This window comes from Pithys albifrons, chromosome 11 (assembly GCF_047495875.1).
Source record: "Pithys albifrons albifrons isolate INPA30051 chromosome 11, PitAlb_v1, whole genome shotgun sequence".
NCBI classification, from domain to species: Eukaryota; Metazoa; Chordata; class Aves; order Passeriformes; family Thamnophilidae; genus Pithys; species Pithys albifrons.
In genome coordinates, this window is record NC_092468.1 from 1,711,843 (window position 1) to 1,733,011 (window position 21,169).

Here is a 21,169-nt window from a genome sequence, read left to right on the forward strand (position 1 = left end):
ATCAGAAGAAAATTCTTTGCAGAGAGAGTGCTCAGGCATTGGAATGGGCTGCCCAGAGAGGGGGTGGATTCCCCATCCCTGGAGGTTTTTCAACTGAGCTTGGCCGTGGCACTGAGTGCCATGATCTGGTAAAGGGACTGGAGTTGGCCCAAGGGTTGGACTTGATGATCTCGGAGGTCTTTTCCAACCCAGTTGATTCCATGTTCTTGAGACTGAGTTATTTTCTATCCATTAGTGACCTCATGCAACTTGTAGCAGCATTTCCAGGCTCAGTGGAGAGCACCAGGCAATAAACCCTGCTTGGGAGAGGTGGGAAAGCAGCATCTCCCTTTGTCAGTGAACAGAGACTGGGAAGGAACTTGAGCTGAAGCTGAAGCCAGACATGGAGAGCTGAAGTTGTGCAGCTTGGTCAGAAGGGCAGCAGGTGAACTGGCTGGTGTGAGCTCTCTCAGGGCAGTAAGGGTTTGGTGGGGTCTGCAGTGTGTCACACAGTGGGAGCTGGGACAAATCCGGGCTGACAGGGAGCTATAAATATTGCTAACTACAGGTGTGGGTCACTGAAACTCTTACCTTTCTGTTTGATAGACTTTCCTTGGCAAGAGAACTTATGACCAGGTAAGTTGCCTCTCCAGAGGGGGCACTTCAGATAGTTCTGTGGCCTTGTGATATGGAGGAGTTGGATTAAAACATCACTTTTAGCATTTTGTATGTTAAATTCCACTGTCTGCAGTGCCAGGTGCTATTTTACTGCAGCATTTTGGTTTTCTGCACTGAGACTCCAGAATTAAGATTGAGGAAAACTGTGGGTTGAGGGTTTTTGATGAAATACTGTGTTTAGTTTGCACTGTATGTTGATGGTGTCACAGTTGAGGTGTTAAAATTCAGATGAGTTGGGTAACTCTGTCTCCATGTGCTACTTTCCTTCCTGTAAACTCATCTTTTTCATTGCGTCAACTGATACTTTTGAATGGGGTTATAAATCTTGAAACTTTTCTTCCCAACTTGATGATTACCCTTAAAAACAAGCTGATGTGTGACTTCTGTGGTTTGCTGGAGTTGGCAGGAGTTGTTAACATTTTATTCCCTTGGCTGGGCCGGGATCGTGTCAGCACAAACACCAACCCACTTACCAAAGCAGCTTCGAGCCACAGTCGTGTCCATCTGAGACATGAATTCTGCCACAACAGCCATGGGTGTGTGCAACATTTGTCATTAATTCCTCTTGCTTTGCATCTGCCCATAAAAATGGGAAAGCGGAAGGAAGAGGAGAGAAAGGCTGTGGGAAGCCTGGCTGTCCAACCCTTGGCTGCACAGTGGGCTCCTGGCTGAGCCCAGCCAGCCCAGGTGCCAGTGCTTGTGTCACCCTGAAATCAGAGGCTCCCCCCGAGCCTGGGCAGGCAGTTTTCCCTTGGGCTGTGTCCTGGTACCAGCTGCAGTGCCTCACCTTTGGGCTGCCTGCATTTTGGGTGTCTGAAAGCTTTGGGAGTGCTGCTCTGTGCCAGCCCATTGTTGGTGGCACTGGCCAGGCTCTGGTGGATGAATCTCTGGCAGTGCTTTGGGTTGGAGCTTCCTCTGGTGCCCAGTCGGCTCAGAATCTGTTTGACAGAAAAAGTGAAAGCTCTGGCCTGAGTGTCCAGGGCTGCCTTTCCTTCTGGGGTTGGTCAGCTCATGTGTAACCCCCTGCCCTGTGCAGGAACCCTGAAACAGCTCTGGGGTCAGAGGCCACAGGTGAGGAACTGCCCTGCAGGAGCCCTGAAACATCCCCCTGCTCTGGTCAGAGGCCACAGGTGAGGAACTGCCCTGCAGGAGCCCTGAAACATCCCCCTGCTCTGGTCAGAGGCCACGGGTGAGGAACTGCCCTGCAGGAGCCCTGAAACATCCCCCTGCTCTGGTCAGAGGCCACAGGTGAGGAACTGCCCTGCAGGAGCCCTGAAACATCCCCCTGCTCTGGTCAGAGGCCACAGGTGAGGAACTGCCCTGCAGGAGCCCTGAAACATCCCCCTGCTCTGGTCAGAGGCCACAGGTGAGGAACTGCCCTGGGGGCTGTTTGTGGCCTCCTCCCCGGGCACGTCCTGTGGCTGCTCCTCAGGGCCCTCTGCCTTGTTGGACATCTCTGGGGTTGCCTTTCTGGGAGGTGACTTAGGAGGGCTCCGAGGCTTCCTCTCAGTTCTATTTCTTCTCTTTGTGCCTGATTTTCTGTGTTTGAAGGCAGAGGTGGAACCAAACCCCCTGGGGTGTCCCTGCTGCTTCCCTGGGGGCTCCTGGGGCGGGGGTGGAGGCTCCCTGGGGATCCTGCAGGGCTCAGGGCTTGCCCAGCTGGGGCCTGAGCTCACTCTGCGCTTTGCTGGGCGTTTATTCTGTGGGAGGAGTCCCACACCTGGAGTTGACTTCACCAAGATGCTGAACTTCAGTGATTTCTGCTTAGGACAAAGTTCAGCACTTTTTTAACTTGCTTCTGCAATGATAATATTCATTGACAGGCCAGAGTGCTGATTTTCTCAGGATTAGACATTTAATAATACTACTTTTTATTGACTGGGAATCATTGAAACTTAAAGGCCATATTTTACTCACAAATTGTTTTATTTAATATTGCTTGTGCTTGTCTGAAGTGGCTCTATCTGGTACCTTCAACCCATTGCACATGAAGTATCAGAGTAAGAACAGTACTTCATACACAGCTGGCACATCAGTTCCTCTTGTAACTCATGTCAGGCTGTATTTGGATGGAAATTAGATTTTTTTGGTGAGTTTAATGTACTCCTAAAATATTTTAAACAGTCAGGCCATGCTAATACACTTAAAAACTAGCACATATTGCATTTTATTTATAGCTAACAAATTGGACTTATTGCTTCTGGGTTGTGATGTTCCAAAACATTGTTAGAGCTGATAAACCTCACCTGATAATTATTCCCAAGTTTGTAGGAGGAAAATCGTTCCTGCTGCTTTTCCAGTCTCCAGTTTGTGTCTGAATTAAAGCTGAGGGGCCCCAGGGTCGAACTGGTGAAACCACCTTCCTATTTCTTTGAGAAGCAATAAGAGATGGCAAAAGCTGGCTTAGCCCTTCAGGTAGCAATATTCTCTCTGCTGGATTTTATTGCTGGCAGCCTGTATTATTCCTCCTTGAAAGTGTTTTTTCATATAAATTGCTGCATTAAAGAAAATGTTGGCATAAATACCAACTATCACATTTTAAATCTATGCATTAAAATGATTGTAATTCAGGTTATTCTGTCAAATGACTTGGAATTTAGTTCAAAGCTAAACTGTAAGCTTTAATGCACAGGCTATTGAAAAACCCAAACACAGCCAACACAACCAGCTGTGGTGCACGTTAAGGGCTTGACTCGGGGAGGGGTTTGGTCTGTGCAGGGCTGTTGTTACAAGGCTGAGAAACTCGGGAGTGCTGATTGTTCCAGGGGCAGGGGCTGCTTCTCTCTGAGGCTGCTCAGGCTGTGCTGGGCCCTGGCAGGGGTTGATACCCTGTTGGAATTTGGGAAGCCCACATCCCTCTGGATCACAGGCCTGGAGTTCCCACAGCCTGGCTGGGCTCTGAGTTCCCGTCTCTCTGTGACTGTGTCTTTGCTGCTGCTCCCTCCTCCCTCATGCCAAGGGCTCCTTTCCACAGGGGAATGGGAACACTGTGCCTGACAGTTCTGAGCTGTCTCTGCCACCTTTGGTACAAGATAGTGATCTTTGCTGCTTTTTTCCCTGGATCAGTCTTGTGCCATCTTGGATCTGAAATCAGTCAAGCCAGCACTCGTTGGAGGTGATGTTTGTTCTCAGGGAAGGGAGTTGCCCTCAGTTTTTCCAAGGTTCATGATTCACTAAGGATCTGGTAGTCTAGGACAGCATGTGGCACTTCTTTACTTCTCAAGGAATTAGCTTCCCAATCAGAAAAATCTCCGTAAAATGTACTATGGAATCACATAATTATTTTTTATAGTACACAAAAAAACGTGTACTACTATTCACCTCTGGATTATGGCATTTTAAGGGTGTTCTTGCTTTCCATACCCACCTCCTTCCAGTGTGTTGGGTAGGTTTGTTCCTGTAAGTGGCAGATTGGAAGAGACAAACGTGGCACAGAACTTGAGAGTGCCATGGTGCACACAGACATGGGCCTGGCACAGGCCTGTCTCTGGCAGGTTTGGGGCACTTCACCAGGCTGAAGGTGTTTTACTTGCCTGCAAGTTGAAGTGTTCAAATGTACATCTGTTGGATTTGTCAGAAATCTGAAGATTGTGATTTTTCATGTCCATCTGCCATGACTTTAGTGAGGAACTTTCTGAACTAGGATGGAGAAACTCATCCAAATCATTTACAGCCAGGCCTGTGTGAGTGTTGTGGAACCTGACCGTGCTCCTGCCCCTTGGGAAAGGCTCTCAAAATCACACTGATGGGCAGGACTGGTACATGTTACAAGGTTAGCAAGCCATCCTGTTGTGGGGTTGGGGCAGGAGTCACAAAAATCTGCTGGGTGTTTTGTGGGTTTTTTGGAACACAAAACATGGTGTCAAATCACCTGAGCAGAGCAATAGAGTGACCCAGATCTGTCTGGTCATTTCCCAGGGCTGGGTCAGTGACCCTGGGGCTCCTGAGCTGCTCCACAGGGCCCTGGGGTTTCACTGGTCCCTGGAGATGGCTCATTGTTGCTTCTGCCACCGCTTTGGACTGACTCTTGTGTTTTGAAAACCCTGGAAAATGTCTGGGGTAGTTCGTCTTTAGGCATTCAGCATAGAAACCACTGCAGGACTGTGTCTGCTTTGAGGGAAAGCTTCAAGTCTATTCCTTGAATTTTCTGGAACCTCCAACTTATTAGCCTGTCTTCTGATCTTGCTATTCCCCCTCTCCTGTGGGGTGAAGATGCCAAAGTTAAGGAGATCCAACAGCAGCTGTTTCTGCTGGTGCCCAAGCATGGGAAGCTGTGCTGGGGTGGCACATTCATTGTGAGGGCTCTGCCTGCACTCAGGGTGGCACATTCATTGTGAGGGCTCTGCCTGCACTCAGGGGTGGCACATTCATTGTGAGGGCTCTGCCTGCACTCAGGGGTGGCACATTCATTGTGAGGGCTCTGCCTGCACTCAGGGTGGCACATTCATTGTGAGGGCTCTGCCTGCACTCAGGGTGGCACATTGTGAGGGCTCTGCCTGCACTCAGGGTGGCACATTGTGAGGGCTCTGCCTGCACTCAGGGGTGGCACATTCATTGTGAGGGCTCTGCCTGCACTCAGGGTGGCACATTCATTGTGAGGGCTCTGCCTGCACTCAGGGTGGCACATTCATTGTGAGGGCTCTGCCTGCACTCAGGGTGGCACATTCATTGTGAGGGCTCTGCCTGCACTCAGGGTGGCACATTCATTGTGAGGGCTCTGCCTGCACTCAGGGTGGCACATTGTGAGGGCTCTGCCTGCACTCAGGGTGGCACATTCATTGTGAGGGCTCTGCCTGCACTCAGGGGTGGCACATTCATTGTGAGGGCTCTGCCTGCACTCAGGGTGGCACATTCATTGTGAGGGCTCTGCCTGCACTCAGGGGTGGCACATTGTGAGGGCTCTGCCTGCACTCAGGGTGGCACATTGTGAGGGCTCTGCCTGCACTCAGGGGTGGCACATTCATTGTGAGGGCTCTGCCTGCACTCAGGGTGGCACATTCATTGTGAGGGCTCTGCCTGCACTCAGGGTGGCACATTCATTGTGAGGGCTCTGCCTGCACTCAGGGGTGGCACATTCATTGTGAGGGCTCTGCCTGCACTCAGGGTGGCACATTCATTGTGAGGGCTCTGCCTGCACTCAGGGTGGCACATTGTGAGGGCTCTGCCTGCACTCAGGGGTGGCACATTGTGAGGGCTCTGCCTGCACTCAGGGGTGGCACGTTCATTGTGAGGGCTCTGCCTGCACTCAGGGTGGCACATTCATTGTGAGGGCTCTGCCTGCACTCAGGGTGGCACATTCATTGTGAGGGCTCTGCCTGCACTCAGGGGTGGCACATTCATTGTGAGGGCTCTGCCTGCACTCAGGGGTGGCACATTCATTGTGAGGGCTCTGCCTGCACTCAGGGATGGCACATTCATTGTGAGGGCTCTGCCTGCACTCAGGGTGGCACATTCATTGCAGGGCAGCTGCTTCTCGTGCTGCTCCTGTGCTGGAGCTCCAAAACTTGGAGAGTTCCCTTCCACTTGCTTAAAGTTCCTGAAGCTTTTTCGTGGCTGGGTAAGAGCACAAGCCCCATGGGGAAATTTAGGAAGAGCTGGCAATTCCCTTTTGCTGACTGAGGCCTGTGAAGGTTCTGTTGTGGCAGTGCATGTCACCTGCCTTGGCTGGGAGGTTTTTTCTCCCTCTGGTGCAGTGAGTTGTTAGCTTGGGGCAGCAGGTTGTTGCAGTGGAGGATGTTCAGTGGCACCCCAGGACTGTGTGGTGCTCCTGCTGGCCAGGGTGGGGCTGACAGAACTGGGCTGCTCTAAACCTCTCAGACTGTGCAGGTGGCAGGTGAGAGAGTGGTCTAGTGGCAAGAAAATAGGCTGACTTAAAGCAGCCACTGAAGCTCCCAAATTATTTGAATGAATTATGGGCATGGTTAAACAGTGATTAATTTATCAGTTTTGCAACTAACACCACAATAATCTGGTTTTGTTATTTTTTGTTATTGATAGAAATTACCTGAGTTTTGTCTCTCTTTGTTCTCTGTTCTTAAAGGCCCCTACTACTGCAAAGTTTCCTACAAGTGTGTTATCTTGATTTTCTGAGGCTGGTCCTAACTTGCCAGCTTGCCTTCACTCTGATGTGTGTGTGTGTCCTGTGTGTGCATATGAAGGAAAAAGATTAAAGGTTGGTGGTGGTTTTTAGGTACAGCAACAATTTCCTGAGCAAGGTTGCAAACCACACATTTGCATAGGAATCCTCAGTGTGGGGAGCAGTGTCCTGTTTCCAAGGGCTCTCCTACTCCTGCTCCTGGGCATTCCCAGTGTGGGGAGCAGTGTCCTGTTCCCAAGGGCTCTCCTGCTCCTGGGCATTCCCAGTGTGGGAAGCAGTGTCCTGTTCCCAAGGGCTCTCCTACTCCTGCTCCTGGGCATTCCCAGTGTGGGGAGCAGTGTCCTGTTCCCAAGGGCTCTCCTGCTCCTGGGCATTCCCAGTGTGGGGAGCAGTGTCCTGTTCCCAAGGGCTCTCCTGCTCCTGGGCATTCCCAGTGTGGGGAGCAGTGTCCTGTTCCCAAGGGCTCTCCTGCTCCTGGGCATTCCCAGTGTGGGGAGCAGTGTCCTGTTCCCAAGGGCTCTCCTGCTCCTGGGCATTCCCAGTGTGGGGAGCAGTGTCCTGTTCCCAAGGGCTCTCCTGCTCCTGTGTGGGTGCCTCACTGTGCTGAGCCTGGCAGTGACTCCCTTGTTCCCCCTTCATTCCCAGGACTGTGACACACAGATCTTCAGTGTCCTACTGAATTCATGCAAGGAAGCCTGTGGGGTGCAGAGGAGAGCGAGTCTGGTGGCTGGTCATAGTTCCTTGTCCTGTTTTTATCTTTGAGCCTGTCTTTTCTTGCACCCAGCAGAATATTCAGTTAATACTTGAAATTACCATTTGACTTCCCAACCACCAGTAGTGGGGTTTGAAATAATTTTGGAAGTCTGGTGGCTGTATGGGCCCAGGGAACAAATCCACCTGGTGCTGCTGAGTCCCAAGCCTCCTCTGTGTCTGCTGTGCATGTGAGCTGGTTTGGGATGCTGCTTCCTTGCAGGAGCTGGGATGTGAAGCAGTCCCAGAGCTCTGGGGGTTCCTGTGGGCTGAGGACACCGTGCCCTGGAGCTCTGCTCAGTCTGTGCCTGCAGCATGGACCTGCAAAGCTGCTTGAGAAGCCTTCATGGAAATAGTAAATTCTGTAGATAAGTCCTCAGTACCTCAGCATAATTTACCAGGGTTTGTTTTTCTTTCTGGATTTACAGAGATATGAAAAATGCTGTAATTGGAAACAACAAACAAAAAGCCAACTTGATTGTTTTGGGAGCAGTTCCAAGGTATGTCCTTTGCTACTCTCCTTTTCACTGATTGACAACAGGTCTGGAATAATGAGCCTTAGATCACAGGCACTTTTTTGTTTTAACTTTGATTGTAGTTGACTGAATACTTTCTTTTAATATAACTGAGAGAGACTTGAAATATCTGTTAAACTCATGTATTACAGAACAGGCTGTTGAGTAATGCTTTTAATGTAGAATTTCATAGAGCTCTCTAAAGTAGTCCTGGTGATTTTTATTAAACCTTATCAGCTCAGGTATCAGATCTAATTTTTGACATTGTTATCAATGATGGATGAAAAGTGCTTGTATCTTAATCCTGTTCTTCAGCCAATTGCCTGGTGAGTTCATAACTGAAAATGTGTAAGGCTATGTTAAAGATTTTGTTTAAAAATATTAAAACCATCTGAGATAATGTGCTTGTCTTCTCCACCTGCTTCAGAGGATTAAAACCCATCGATCACACTTTATTGCTGCCTTGCTGCTTCAGCTGATGAGCTTGAGAGCTGCTGCTGGCTTGTCAAAGCTGCTTTTTATTTGCAGTGTCTTCTCACTGACAGACTCAGTTTGTGTCAAGGCCAGCCTTGACATTCTCTAGGGCTCAGCAGGGGGGACACCCCCTCTGCCCAACCTGCTGGATTGTCTTCGGGTTTGACCAGGTACAAACAGGTGAAGAGAAGCCTTCACATGATAGGGAAAGAGTCAAAAAACATTTGTTGAAGATGATGGGAAGTGTAAGGAATTTCTCTCAGCAACAGGCCCTGAGGGAGTTTTGCAGCTCCTGCTCATTCTTGTGGTTCCCGTTTTAAAGGTGACAGAAGATCTCCAACTTCCAGGTCCTGACTCTGCTTTGTAGGACTTCTGTTCCTGCAGCTTCCCAGCTTTCTGCTGCTACTTGTTCTGTGCCCAGGAATGAACACTCACAGGTGGTTTTCTCTTGGTTATTGTTAGTGCCTTCTGCCCACCCAGGTAAATGATGTGGTTAATCCAGAGCTGCAAATAAATGAGTGGATTTGGAGAATGTTAGCAGGTGAACTCACACTTGTCCTCACCTCAGGACACCTGTGTCTCCAGCGACAGGCAGTCCAGTATCAGGGCTTTCAGACTAGGGGAATTGTGAGAAAAGGCTTCTCCCTGGCTGGAACCTGAGTGACCTCACCTGCCCACCTGCCTTTCTGAAGGCTTGGGGATTTCCTCAGACAAACTCAAACACATTGTGGAGCATTTGGATTAGAGAACTCCCTTAGTTGTGGGAGTCCCTTGGCTTTGTTTGTTAGCACTGTGGGACCAGGGAGTTCCCATCTCAAAGGCACACATCCCCTTCAATAAGAAGAGCAGGAGGCATCTGCCTCTCTTTGTGTGGGGTCTCCTCTGCAAAGGTAACAGGAGAACAGTTTTCTTTTCCCAGAGTTTGAGTGCAGCCTCCCAGGGGAAGTGAATTCTTTTCTCTGATGACCTGGGGATTGTTAGGGTTCTGCTCCTGCTCCTTTGCCCTGTGGTTCAACTTCTTGTTTACCCATTTCTTCCTTCCCTCCTCTTCCCCAAGGGTTCCTCCAGCAGCCTTTCAGAAAAGACCCTTTAGAGCCAGAGAACCCCCTCAGACCTGGCACTGAGTGGAACAGAAAACTGTGTGTTCAAATACTAGAACAGACTCTCATGAGCTTTGGAAACAAATCTAGGAAGTATTGTGTGTTTGACATGTGCCCAAGTACTGCTGGTATGTATGAAATGGCCCTGGTATTTTAAAATACTAGACTGCTGCTTGGCAAGAAATGCAAAGTCCTTTGAAGATCTCCATGCAGGAAGAAGTGGCTGATCCCTCTCATTTCTGGGCCTGTGGCCTCCCGAGCCCATGAGCTGGTCAGTGGTGTCATCTTTGGAAAGGGAGAGGTACCTGTGCCTTAAATGAACTTTTTTAGGCCCTTTGAAGTTCAGTCTGACCTGTGACACTCTTGACCCCTTGTTCTGGAGAAGGTGCTGAGAAAAACAAAGTTGACTGAAAAAAGCTCTCAGAATTGGCATGTCTGGATTTAAAAACTAAGAGGTGTTTGTACAAATGTGTGCACAGAGGTGGCTCTGGATGTTCAGATGTAAATGTAGCCAGCCGGTGTGTGGATCTTGTTTCTAAACAAAACATTTTCTGTATCTCTTTCCAGAATCACAGATTTCAGTTCTCAGGGAATTCTGGCCTTGGCCCCTGTGTCAGGACTGCAGAAATGTTACTGTTTGAAACTGTTGCTTTTTAGTAGCGATCCCAGAAAACGGAATTGCTACAGTTTGGAGCGGGAGAGTTATTTTAAGGTCCCATTCTTTCCCTGGCAGGCCCACTTGGTCAGCCTTGCCTGGAAGGGGTTGCTGCTTGCACTGTCCCCCCAGTAAGTGCCAGCAGAGACTGAAGAAGTCCACAGTAATTATTGGTGTGCTCCTTTACTCAGCAGCTTTATAGCAGCAAATACTGCAGCTTTTGTGTGTGTCTCCATGTCAGACACCTCCTCAGAGCCCAGTCAGGATTTTAATGCTTTCTGTGAGTTGTTCTCCCAGCCTAAATCTGAGGAAATGACTGAGCCCTCAGTTCTAGTGTAGCTGGTTCCTCTCTGCCCTCTGGGTGGGGATTCTGAAGGGACCGACCACGTTCCTGTAGCAGCAGTTGCTGGCCTGCAGTGCTGCTGCTCCCAGCCCTCCCAGTGTAGCTGGCTGGGAGGCGGAACTGGGAGCGACAAGCCCTCCATGAGCCGGCCCAGGAGCAGGTCCCTGCAGGGCAGTGCTGCAGGTGTGAGGGGCCCTGGGCAGGTGCAGCGGGGCTGCTTTGCCAGCCAGGCAGCCTGGCCATGTGTTTGCCCCCTCCCTTCAGCTGGGGGTGGCAGGGCAGGGACAAGGCAGCACAGAATCCCAGCCAGCAGAGCACAGCTCTGTGTGCTGGCCTAAAGCTCTGGCCTGGCCCAGTTACCTGAGACCGTTTGCTGGAGATCCAGTTATTGCTGGGAGTTCAGTATTTTTTAAAGTCTAATCCACTTCACAGAGTTTCTCATTAGGAGCCTCAGCTGACCCTTTGCTCCAAAATGAATACAGAGTTTTTAAATCAACTCTTAATCCCAACCTCCCAAGGCTTTTGAAAAAAACACTAAATCATTCTTGTCACTTACAAAAAATGATTTTCTGACTTCCAGCTGATTGTTCTCTTGCCACAGTCAGTTCTTTGGAGCTGTGAAGTGGTAGTGTACTTCTTCCCAAGGCTTTCTCTAGGTAGGTGCTGCACCTCAAAGAACGTTATATGGTTAATTTTAACCTTTCCCTAAGTCATTTATTGGGGATTCTGTTTAACTGTTATGGTTTAAATTTTTTAAAGTTCTTTGAAGTGTGTTTCAAACGACATACACAAGTGCTGATGGGTTTCCATTCCATCGTTTGAATTTTACTGCTGCTTTGCTAACTGTAACCTACTAAAGAAGGTGAGAAGCAAAATGCCTTTGGTGGCTCTGCCCCAGGCAGGGAAGGGAAAGGTGCAGGTGAAGAGCCAGGTTGGTGTGACAGATCTCTTGTCACAGAACCACCCTCTGTGCTTCTGATCACATCCTGCTGCCACTTCTTCTTGTGCTGGGGTTTGGCTGCACAGAGTTCTGCTTCAGCTCAGCAATCCCAGCAAACTGCCTCACAAAAACCAGGGCTTGTTCTGTGCAGGTGGGCACAGGGCAGGGGGGAGCAGGGTCCCTGCAGTGCCAGTGTGCCCTGTGGTGCTGAGAGGCTGCTGGGGGCACAGTGGGAATGCCCACCAGTGCCAGTCTGGAAAACAGCCAGGACAGCACCTTCAGTGGTTCAGTGTTTGCTGCTCTGCCCTGGAGCAAGGGCAGTGCCCAGAGGGTCTGTCCCAGCTCCTGCCCAGGCTCCTCTGTGCCAGCCAGAGGCACAGGAGCTGTGTGAGCAGCTCTGCTGCTGGCAAATGCACTGCTCCAACTATGCCCGTGCCCTGGGAGGGGCAGCAGCATCCCTGCCCTGCTCCCAGCTGTGCCCATACCCTGGGAGGGGCAGCAGCATCCCTGCCCTGCTCTCAGCTGTGCCCATACCCTGGGAGGGGCAGCACCATCCCTGCCCTGCTCCCAGCTGTGCCCATACCCCGGGAGGGGCAGCAGCATCCCTGCCCTGCTCCCAGCTGTGCCCATACCCTGTGAGGGGCAGCAGCATCCCTGCCCTGCTCCCAGCTGTGCCCATGCACTGAGATGGGCAGCAGCATCCCTGCCCTGCTCCCAGCTGTGCCCATGCTCTGGGAGGGGCAGCAGCATCCCTGCCCTGCTCCCAGCTGTGCCCATGCACTGAGATGGGCAGCAGCATCCCTGCCCTGCTCCCAGCCGTGCCCATACCCTGGGAGGGGCAGCAGCATCCCTGCCCTGCTCCCAGCTGTGCCCATACCCTGGGAGGGGCAGCAGCATCCCTGCCCTGCTCTCAGCTGTGCCCGTACCCTGGGAGGGGCAGCAGCATCCCTGCCCTGCTCCCAGCTGTGCCCATACCCTGGGAGGGGCAGCAGCATCCCTGCCCTGCTCCCAGCTGTGCCCATGCTCTGAGATGGGCAGCAGCATCCCTGCCCTGCTCCCAGCCCATTCCAGGGCTCAGGCCCTTTGGCACAGCACTGCTCTGTCTGGCAGGCACAGCAGTGAGCAGTTTGGTCCCACTTCCTGGAGCGCCTTAGGAGGCCAAGACTCAACTTGTCTTCAGTTCTGTCTGCACTTGGCATTGGGTGCTCTGTGTCAGGTACTCCACAGGGAGGGCATCTGTGCCCAGATGTGGTGGGGTCTGTGCCCAGATGTGATTTGCATGCTCAGGGAGGGGCTCTGTGCCCAGATGTGGGTTTCATGCTCAGGGGAAGGAGCTCCACCTGCCACCAGAGTCCCCCTTTGCTCTGGAGAGAAGGAAGGAGGTGGAGGGCAGAGCCCTCCTGGGCCTCCTGTGCTTGGCCTTGCTTTTCTCTTAAACAAGTCAGGGTTCAGGGCCTGTTTGCATAATTAATGTCTCTTAGTGAGGAGTTACCCTCTCACCAGGGTGGTGTGTAACAGGAGCAAGGTATTCTCCTCCCCCAGCTCTGAAGTTGGTGTGAGTCAAGGCAGGTGTTTGCAGGGAGCAGAATTACATGAGAGCTGTTCAAAAGCTGTGCAGGGCCCTGTCTCTGCAGTGCCTGTTCTAAGACCAAAAGTTGTTAATGTAACCTGTGCTTCTAATGACACCCTTTCTGTTGTGTATTTTTGTTAGAATTTTAAGGGTTGGGTTTAAAAAATGTTGCATAGAAAGTAGCTTTCTGATACGTTGTGTTATTTGTTCCTAAGGAGCTGTAAGAGTCAAATCTGTGCAAAAATATTCAGGAACACCCTGTTTGTTGTGCAGATGCTGCATGTTGGATGGTGGTGTCAGACTCGGTGGGAATGCAGTGAAATCTTTTTGTGAACCATGGAGAATTTCAGGCTGCAGGTGAACGGGAAGCCAAAGCAGCTTGGGTTTTGTTTTAAGGTGCTTGGCACCCTCAGACAAAAGCCTTTTAGAATTGATTTATCTGAGTGAGCAGTCGTTTTCCAGATGGTGCTCACAGGCTGATGCTCTAACACCAAGGAGGTGCTTCCACGCAGGAATTCCTGGAAGACACAGAACAAGTTTGCATGTTGGTGCTTTGCAAAGGTAAATGGGGTGAACAGTTCTATGAGGAGCTTACAAGGCATCAGCAAAGTGCTGAGGTGGTTGCAGCAGGACTGGCTGAAGAGGTTGCTTTATAGAAAGCCTATTAACACGTTTTCTGTGAAGCAAAAAGCTTTAGTCATCTGAAAACCAGTCTTAAACTGAAGCAGTGTCATTCACTGCGTGTGTTAAAGAGCTTTGAGTGTTGTCGGTGTCAATGTATCTGTTTGGCTTCAGGGCCGTGTGTTGATCCCACATATCCTTTGTAGAAATGGCTGCAAAGAAAGGATGTATTTATGTTTTGCTAAATGATTCATGGAGTGGTCTTAGGGGGGAAGATTGGAATAAATTTAGCCCTCAGAGACTGCAGATCTGACAGTGCTGGTGCACTGGATGGGGGATTTTTGGTGTGGGAACCAAGAGGAAAGGCCACTCTGTAGCAACTTCCATATCCTTCAGGTCACTCCAGAAGTGTGACCAGCTTCAGATATTAGAGCTCTGCAGCACTGGATTAAGTGAACAAGAGCCAGATTGGATGCAGGTTCTGTGGTGTGTGTAGGACAACTCACAGAACATTAATGTAAGGGAGGATGTCTAAGCATTAGGATAAATTACTGGAGCTGTAAGCTGAGACTCCTTGTGTTACTCCCAAAGGAGAAGCTTCCTTTGCAGCCCAACTCCCTACTGACACAGCAGATACTGCTCAGCTTGGCTCTTCTGAAAAGCTGACAGCACTGTCTGTGGTGTATGAGATTTCAGCAGCAGTTCTCTTTGCTCTGGAGGGTGTTTGAGGCAGCAGGGGCAGCCCAGGCCCTGGATCCACCCTCTGGAGATGAGGAGCTGGCTGGTTGGTTCCAGAAGTGAGACTGTCACATCTCACTTCAGGATGGATTTCTTTGACTAACAGTCATAAAATCACTCATTTTTGAGTCCTTGTGAGTAAGAATCCATAACTATTTAATTTGTCACTTCAGATACTGTTGTACAGAAATTATTCTTAGTACTTTTGAAATGATATTTGATTCTTGCTTTGGAAAATAGTGGCCAGTGATTCCTTCCTGCTTTGTCTGAAAAGTGGTGCTTACACAGCATTAAAAAGAAGAGCTTTTTGGCAGAAAGTGTGTTGTCCTATCTGGTTTGAGCTATTCTCATCCATTAATTCAGCCCACAGTTTGGGAATGGCTCTCACTGGGACTTCAGTGCCCTCAGAGGGCAATCTCTGTGCTTGGGGTGACTTTTATTGCCTGTGCTGTCAGCCAGCAGTAAATAACACACCTCAGGGTGCTCCCTCACAGCTGCTTCCCTGGCTGGTGTCTGGGGCTTCAGTGGCCTGGGAGACAAGAACCTTCCAGGGCAGAATCAAATCTAATAAGAATTTTGGTAACTCCAGCAAATAATGTTTCATCCCTTTTGCAAGGGAACTGGAAACAGAGAGAATCGTTAGTAAATTAAAGCTCTTACTCATTCATACACCTTGATAAGAGGTGCCTTAGGCCTCCCTCAGGCTCACTGAGCTCTGTCCCCACTGCCTGCCTGTGGGGCTCCATGGAGGGCTGTGTCACCTCCTTCCCAGGTGTCTTAAGGACTTCAGAGAGTTTGGTGACAACCTGTGAGTGGGATGGAGTCAGGAAATGTCTGTTGTTTCTGACTGACTGAGGTCTGTGTTCAGGCTGATTGGTGAGGTCTGAATCACACACCTCTGTCTTACAGAGTGGAACTCTGGTGGTCCACACCCACCCCAGTCCTCCTCAAGAGACAGGAAACTGCACTGGTAGTTCCCTTTTGTTCAGCAGGTGCTTTCCTTTCCTGCTCTGGGATAGTCCATGGCCTTCCCTGCTGAGTCCTGAGCAGGTGCTGGGAGTACATCAGGCCTCAGTTTTGGTTCCTCCAATTCACTGTAGTGTCTCTGGATGGATTTGTTCCTTTGGGTAAGATTGCCTGGATGCCATTCCTGACATGTGAGAAAGAGGCTGTAATCAGTTAATTGCCCTTAGAAGAGCAGGGACAAATGAAAGAACCTGTGCTGTCTATAAACATTACAGGAAAATATCTTAAGGGGCCTTACAGAAGTTTGAAAAAAGCCCAAGTATTGCATTTGAAAACCTTGGATTAACATTCATGAAGATAGTGTGAGATGTTTTCACTGCTTTATTCCCTTTCCTGCCTCAGTGTGAAGAGCTTTACTGCAGGGTCACAGACTGGGCAGTGTCACCAAGGACAGGAGCCCCTTTTTGCTGCTCCACAGTTCCCATCTTGTGCCTTTGGTCTCTCCTGGAGCTCTCGGGCTCTGTGGAAGTGAGTTGTGGTTGGAGGCAGAGCCTGGTCTGGTGTTCCTGCAGGTCTGGGGGTCAGAGGGGTGGCTGGTCAGGGATGAGGCTGGAGATGAGGGATCCAGGTCACACAGGGACAGCCTGTTCCTAAAGCATGTCTGCCACAAACAAGGGCCTTAGTAATGCTTTGTACATTTCCAAAATCCAAACTATGACCCTCCCTTTTATCCCCTGCATGTGTATGGCATTTCCCTACCTTTGTATCCTGTTAATGTATGGGAGGATTGTATTCCATCTGGGCTGGATTGTCCAGGCTGGACCCTTGGAACAGCAAACCAGCCCAGGAACAGGAGGAGAGTGTGGTCTTTGCCTGAAATGTTTGACAGTAGTTTATTCATGCACAGTTTCATCTTTAGTGATTGGATGGGTTCTCCTCACTTGAAACTTTCTGAAATTTTATAGTTTGTCACATAACTACCTAATTCTCAGTGTTACTTGGTGTCAGTTCTGTCTTTTAAAGACAGAAATAGAAAATAGTATAATATGGATGTCTAGCTCTGTGGAAAACCTGATCTGAAACACAAACTTATTTAAAAGATGTAGAAAAGGATATTATTAATATTTCAGAAACTTACTGTATGTAAAATCTGAACTTAAATTGTGGTCTTCACTAATTATAAAGCTTAGTTAAGGCTTTCTATTTTAAGCACATAGGGAGAGTAGAATGTGGTTCATTTTCAGCCTTTCACAGCAGCAAGGCTGTAACATCTGTTCCAGCTGCAGAGTGTTAATGGGAAAGAAAATAGCAATTACTTTCCTTGGAAGAGAAGAACCTTTAGAATTTAGGATGCTTTTGAATTTTGTAAAAATCCTTTTGTGGGGAAAAAAATTCTATTTAGGACATGATATTGAGGTGCTGGAGTGTGTACAGGGCAGGGAATGGAGCTGGGCAGGGGCTGAGGGAGCTGGGGGGGCTCAGCCTGGAGAAAAGGAGGCTTAGGGGGGACCTTCTGGCTCTGCAATCCCTGCCAGGAGGGGGGAGCCGGGACAGGGGGTCGGGCTCTGCCCCAGGAACAGGGGCAGGAGGAGAGGGCACGGCCTCAGGCTGGGCCAGGGCAGGGGCAGGGGGCACAGCAGCAGGAATTTCTGCCTGGAAAGCTGGCACTGCTGCTCAGGGAGGTTTGGAGTGCCCAGCCCTGGAGGGATTCAGAAGCCCTGTGGATGTGGCCCTTGGGGACATGGCAGTGCTGGGGGAGCAGCTGCACTCGATGGGCTCAGAGGGCTTTTCAGCCTCAGTGACTCTGTGCCTGGACATTTCTGGGTACAGTGATCAGAGAGGCCCTTGGTGTGACCTGTACAGGGAAGGGACACATCAGAGCAGGTTTTCAGCACTTCCTAGGGAAAATGGAAGGGGTTTCCAAATCTGCCTCCAGGTTATTGAAAGCTATTAAAAAGATGACCACTCCTGACATTTTTAATTAGTAATTAGATCAATACTTGCCAACACATATAGCAGAGGAGTCAGTCAGAGTTAGAGCAGTAGATGAGATTGTACTTTCCATGTGGGAACTCAGTGTCCAGAAACAGCTTCACATCTTTTCCAGGATCACTGGAGCACTTGTGTGTTCCTGTCTGTCCTTGCCTGATGTGCAAGGCAGGGCACAAACCCACTGTCTGTGTGAAGCAAGAGCAGTGCAACGTTGCCCAGTGCCCCTGGCATGGCAAGGGAAGGGCTGTCTTTCCTGTGTGGTGATTCTGCATAGCACTGATTCTGTGTTTTGCTTCTTTTACACCCCTTCAAAAGCAGAACTGGCCTTTACCTTGGACATGGCACAGCTGATGCTTCAAACTTGCACCAGCACTTGGAGCTGTAGCAACCTGTAACTTACCTGCCTGAAGTATCATTTTTGTTCCTTTCCCAGATAACATGGGTGCAGTTGATTTTGTCTTTGCACAAATGATGTGTGAGAGCTGCTTTTGTGGGGCAGCTCTCACAGCTGATCACTGAGCCTTTGGGGCTCCTGTCAGGGTTGCAGGACCCTCAGTGAGAGGGAGAGCAAAGAGCAGATCAGCCCCCTGACCGTGTGCCAGTCTGGGCCAGAGTGTCTCAGGACCACCAGCTGGGCACTCTGGGAACTGGGAAGAGTTAATACAAATTAATATGTATGAAATATCAAATTGGTGTGAATTAGTCAAGAATGGATTTTATACAAGGACTTAGAAGAGGTTTCTAAACATCAGGAATAAAAGGCCTTTCAGGTAAACCAGACAAGCATGGACAAAGAACTTGGATGCCTTTGATTAGTCTGGGGAAGGAGTGGGTTACAGAAAACAGCAGTGGGTCAGGAAATCTTGGCTATTCTGAATTTATGCCAGTCAGATCCTTGGAATCCAGAGGGAGCTGAATGGAGGAAAGAGACCCGTGCTTTTGGGGTTTCTTGCATCACACATGTTAATTTTGTACCACATTTTGACTGTTTTGTTTGTGTTCAGGGAGAAATTATATTTAATCTCTTTAGCATGTGCTTGTGTTTTGGAGATGTTCCCTCCATGAGGTTGGCCCCATCCCACAGGACACTTGTGACACCAGCACTGCTGGCAAACCTGCCTGCAGAGTAAAGCAGGTTCCTCACAGCTCCACAACCAGAAAACCTTTCATCCAAATAAGGGGCTAGGGAATTCTGGGGGGTTACTTGGCTCTTCTCCAAGAGCTTGGTGAGTTACCTGCTGCCTGGGATAGCCTGAATGTTACACAGTGAATGTGCAGCTTGTAGGGAGGGAAGAGGTCTCAGCTTTCTCCCAGGGACAGGCTGAGATTGCTGGACTTTGCTATAGGTTTTAAATGTGGGGAACATCAGGAGGCAGTTTCTGCCTCAGTAAGTGGGAAACATCTGGGGCATGTGCTAAAGGTCTTCTGTGTGTCACTGTCTCCGTGGGGCTTGCACTCCCCTTGGTGCCCTCTCTAGACCCCTGTACCTCAATTGCATTTAGCTACTGTGCTTCTGGTTGTTTTTCCCTTGCCTTGGCTTAGGAAATCAGCTTTGGGGGCATTTTGCTCAGGGGTCTGTCTGTCTGAGCAGCTGGGGGATGTGCTGGCTTTGGCTGCTTTTGGCTCCTTGGGAGGGTGTCAGTGTATTTTGGGAGAGACTTTTTCAAAGCAGACACAGCAGTGTGTTACTGAAGGGACAACATTCCTGTCTGAGCTCAGTGACTCCAAAGAGTGACTGTCTGTGTCACAGGTGCAGAGGAACTGGGTCTCAGTTACAGCTCATCTCACCTGGGGGTTTTGCTCATACATGTTGTGGGAGCCTGGAGTGAAACTGTCTTTACTTAGGCTGGTGTGAGCCCCAGGGTTTGTCTCCTGGGAGGGAGGAATCTGGCTGCTCTCTGGGCTCTGTGTGTGACTCAAACTTAGTGATCTCTGCTGTGATTCAGGTGCTGCTGATGGAACCTGAAATATGTCCAAATACCCAGAGACACTCCTGGGAGTCTTGATACTGCAGAAAGAACCCAAATTCATGGAGACAGTTGGCAAAGATGTGTTTTAGGCTGAGTGATCTGTTCAGCCCCAGTTCAGCTGCCTTCCTGCACACAGAACTTCCCGGGCTTGTGTTCATGTACGATCATTGCTTGGGGCTCAGAGCTCAGAGTGCTCTCAGCCCCCTGCCTGTGCTTAATGGTGGAGTTACTTTGCAGTCCTGACCCAGAAGAAATCCCTGCCAGTGTGTCAGCAGGAATTGTGTCCCTGGGTGTCAGGGGAGTGCAGGAGGTTCCCTTTCCCACTGATATCATCCTGCAGTCTCATTCCCTTTAGCTGTAGTTTGGGATCTCCCTGGGATCCTGTCAGACCTCATCCCAGAGATCAGGACTGTGGCACTGCCTTTGCAGAGAGTACTGTGGTGTCTTTGTGCACAGTGACACCTGTGTGGGGTCAACAGTGTCGAAAGGTTCTTATGAATGAAGTCTTCATCTGCTCTTCTGTTCAGTCTTGGTCTTTTTATTGAGGACTTCATCTTCTTTACATAGCGGGATTCAGATTATTTGTTTTAGATTTATACTTTCTCCTTCTCTGAATTCTCCTCTGAAAATACTTCTGTTTGCAGGTTGCTGTATTTGCTTCAGCAGGAGAGCTCGAGCACGGAGCTGAGGACAGAGTGTGCAGTGGTGCTTGGCAGCCTTGCCATGGGCACAGAGAACAATGTCAAATCCCTCCTGGACTGCCATATTATCCCAGCCTTACTGCAAGGTACTGCTCCTGAGGGTCCCTGCCAGCCCCTGCCCCTGCAGTGGTGGGAGCAGAGGGACGCACTGAGTGGTGGCTCTTGCTGTGCCTGCAGGGTTGCTGTCCCCGGATCTGAGGTTCATCGAAGCTTGCCTGAGGTGCCTCCGGACCATCTTCATCAGCCCTGTCACTCCAGAGGATCTGCTCTACACAGTAAGTTGTAAGCAGGTTATTCTGTCCTAAAGCCTATGGAGATGTGGCAGTGAAACAATCTTGTCTGCAATAGTTACAAGGACTTGTGTGACCAACAGCATCGTTTCTCGCCTGCTGTGAGGGTGTCTGTCTCCCCTAACACTGCAGCAATGTTTGACAGGAGATGGTTGACAAATAGCACACTGATAAGAACAAAACTAACATTTTCAGGCCTCTGTGCAGTCTTAGGGAAGAAAAGGTGTCTCTAAATGGTGATTACTTTGTCGCAGCTGTATTGACAGTGTTAGTTTCTGAAGCTCAATTTTATCTGACACTGTCCTCCCACTCCGGAGGGGAAGGTGCTTGCTTAGTTTTTACACTCCCAGTGGAAGAGCTTCACCTCAGAATTTCTCTGCTCTCAATTAATATGTGTGTGATCTGTGTTTAACTGGCAGGAGGGTAGAAAATGCCCCTGCTCTGTTGCTGAAGCTGAGATCAGCTGGGAGTGCCATATGTGTGTGATCTGTGTTTAACTGGCAGGAGGGTAGAAAATGCCCCTGCTCTGTTGCTGAAGCTGAGATCAGCTGGGAGTGCCCGTGGGGCTGTTGGTGCTGGCCCTGGTGGGGTCACTGGGCAGAGCCCTCTCTGGAGGCACCGCTGTGTCCTGGCCTTGCCCAAGTTCAGGCACTGCCTCTTGTTTGGAAGGAGGCACAGCTGGCCTCTGGTTTCATCTATTCTCTACAGTTCAGGTGTCTCTGTCAAGGCTAAAAGCAGTTTCCATGTGTTACTAGTCCTCAACAGATTTCCTCATGAGTTTTTGTCTAGT

General features: G+C 49.8%; 1 protein-coding gene across 6 annotated transcripts in view; it reads left to right on the forward strand.

The window, feature by feature from the left end:
• The window catches only part of ARMC8 (armadillo repeat containing 8), a 74,158-nt gene that overhangs the window by 9,075 nt on the left and 43,914 nt on the right, over positions 1–21,169 (forward strand). For 4 of the 6 annotated variants that reach the window (XR_011698741.1, XM_071566252.1, XM_071566247.1 and 1 more), the window contains 3 exons: positions 7,933–8,004; positions 20,033–20,175; positions 20,267–20,364. Coding sequence is in view for 5 of the 6 variants with exons in the window: in XM_071566252.1 (XP_071422353.1) it covers positions 7,933–8,004; positions 20,033–20,175; positions 20,267–20,364 (313 nt within the window). In the remaining variant the exon portion in view is untranslated. The remainder of the gene's footprint in view (positions 1–7,932; positions 8,005–20,032; positions 20,176–20,266; positions 20,365–21,169) is intronic. The other 2 variants (XM_071566248.1, XM_071566250.1) reach the window with 1 other exon arrangement.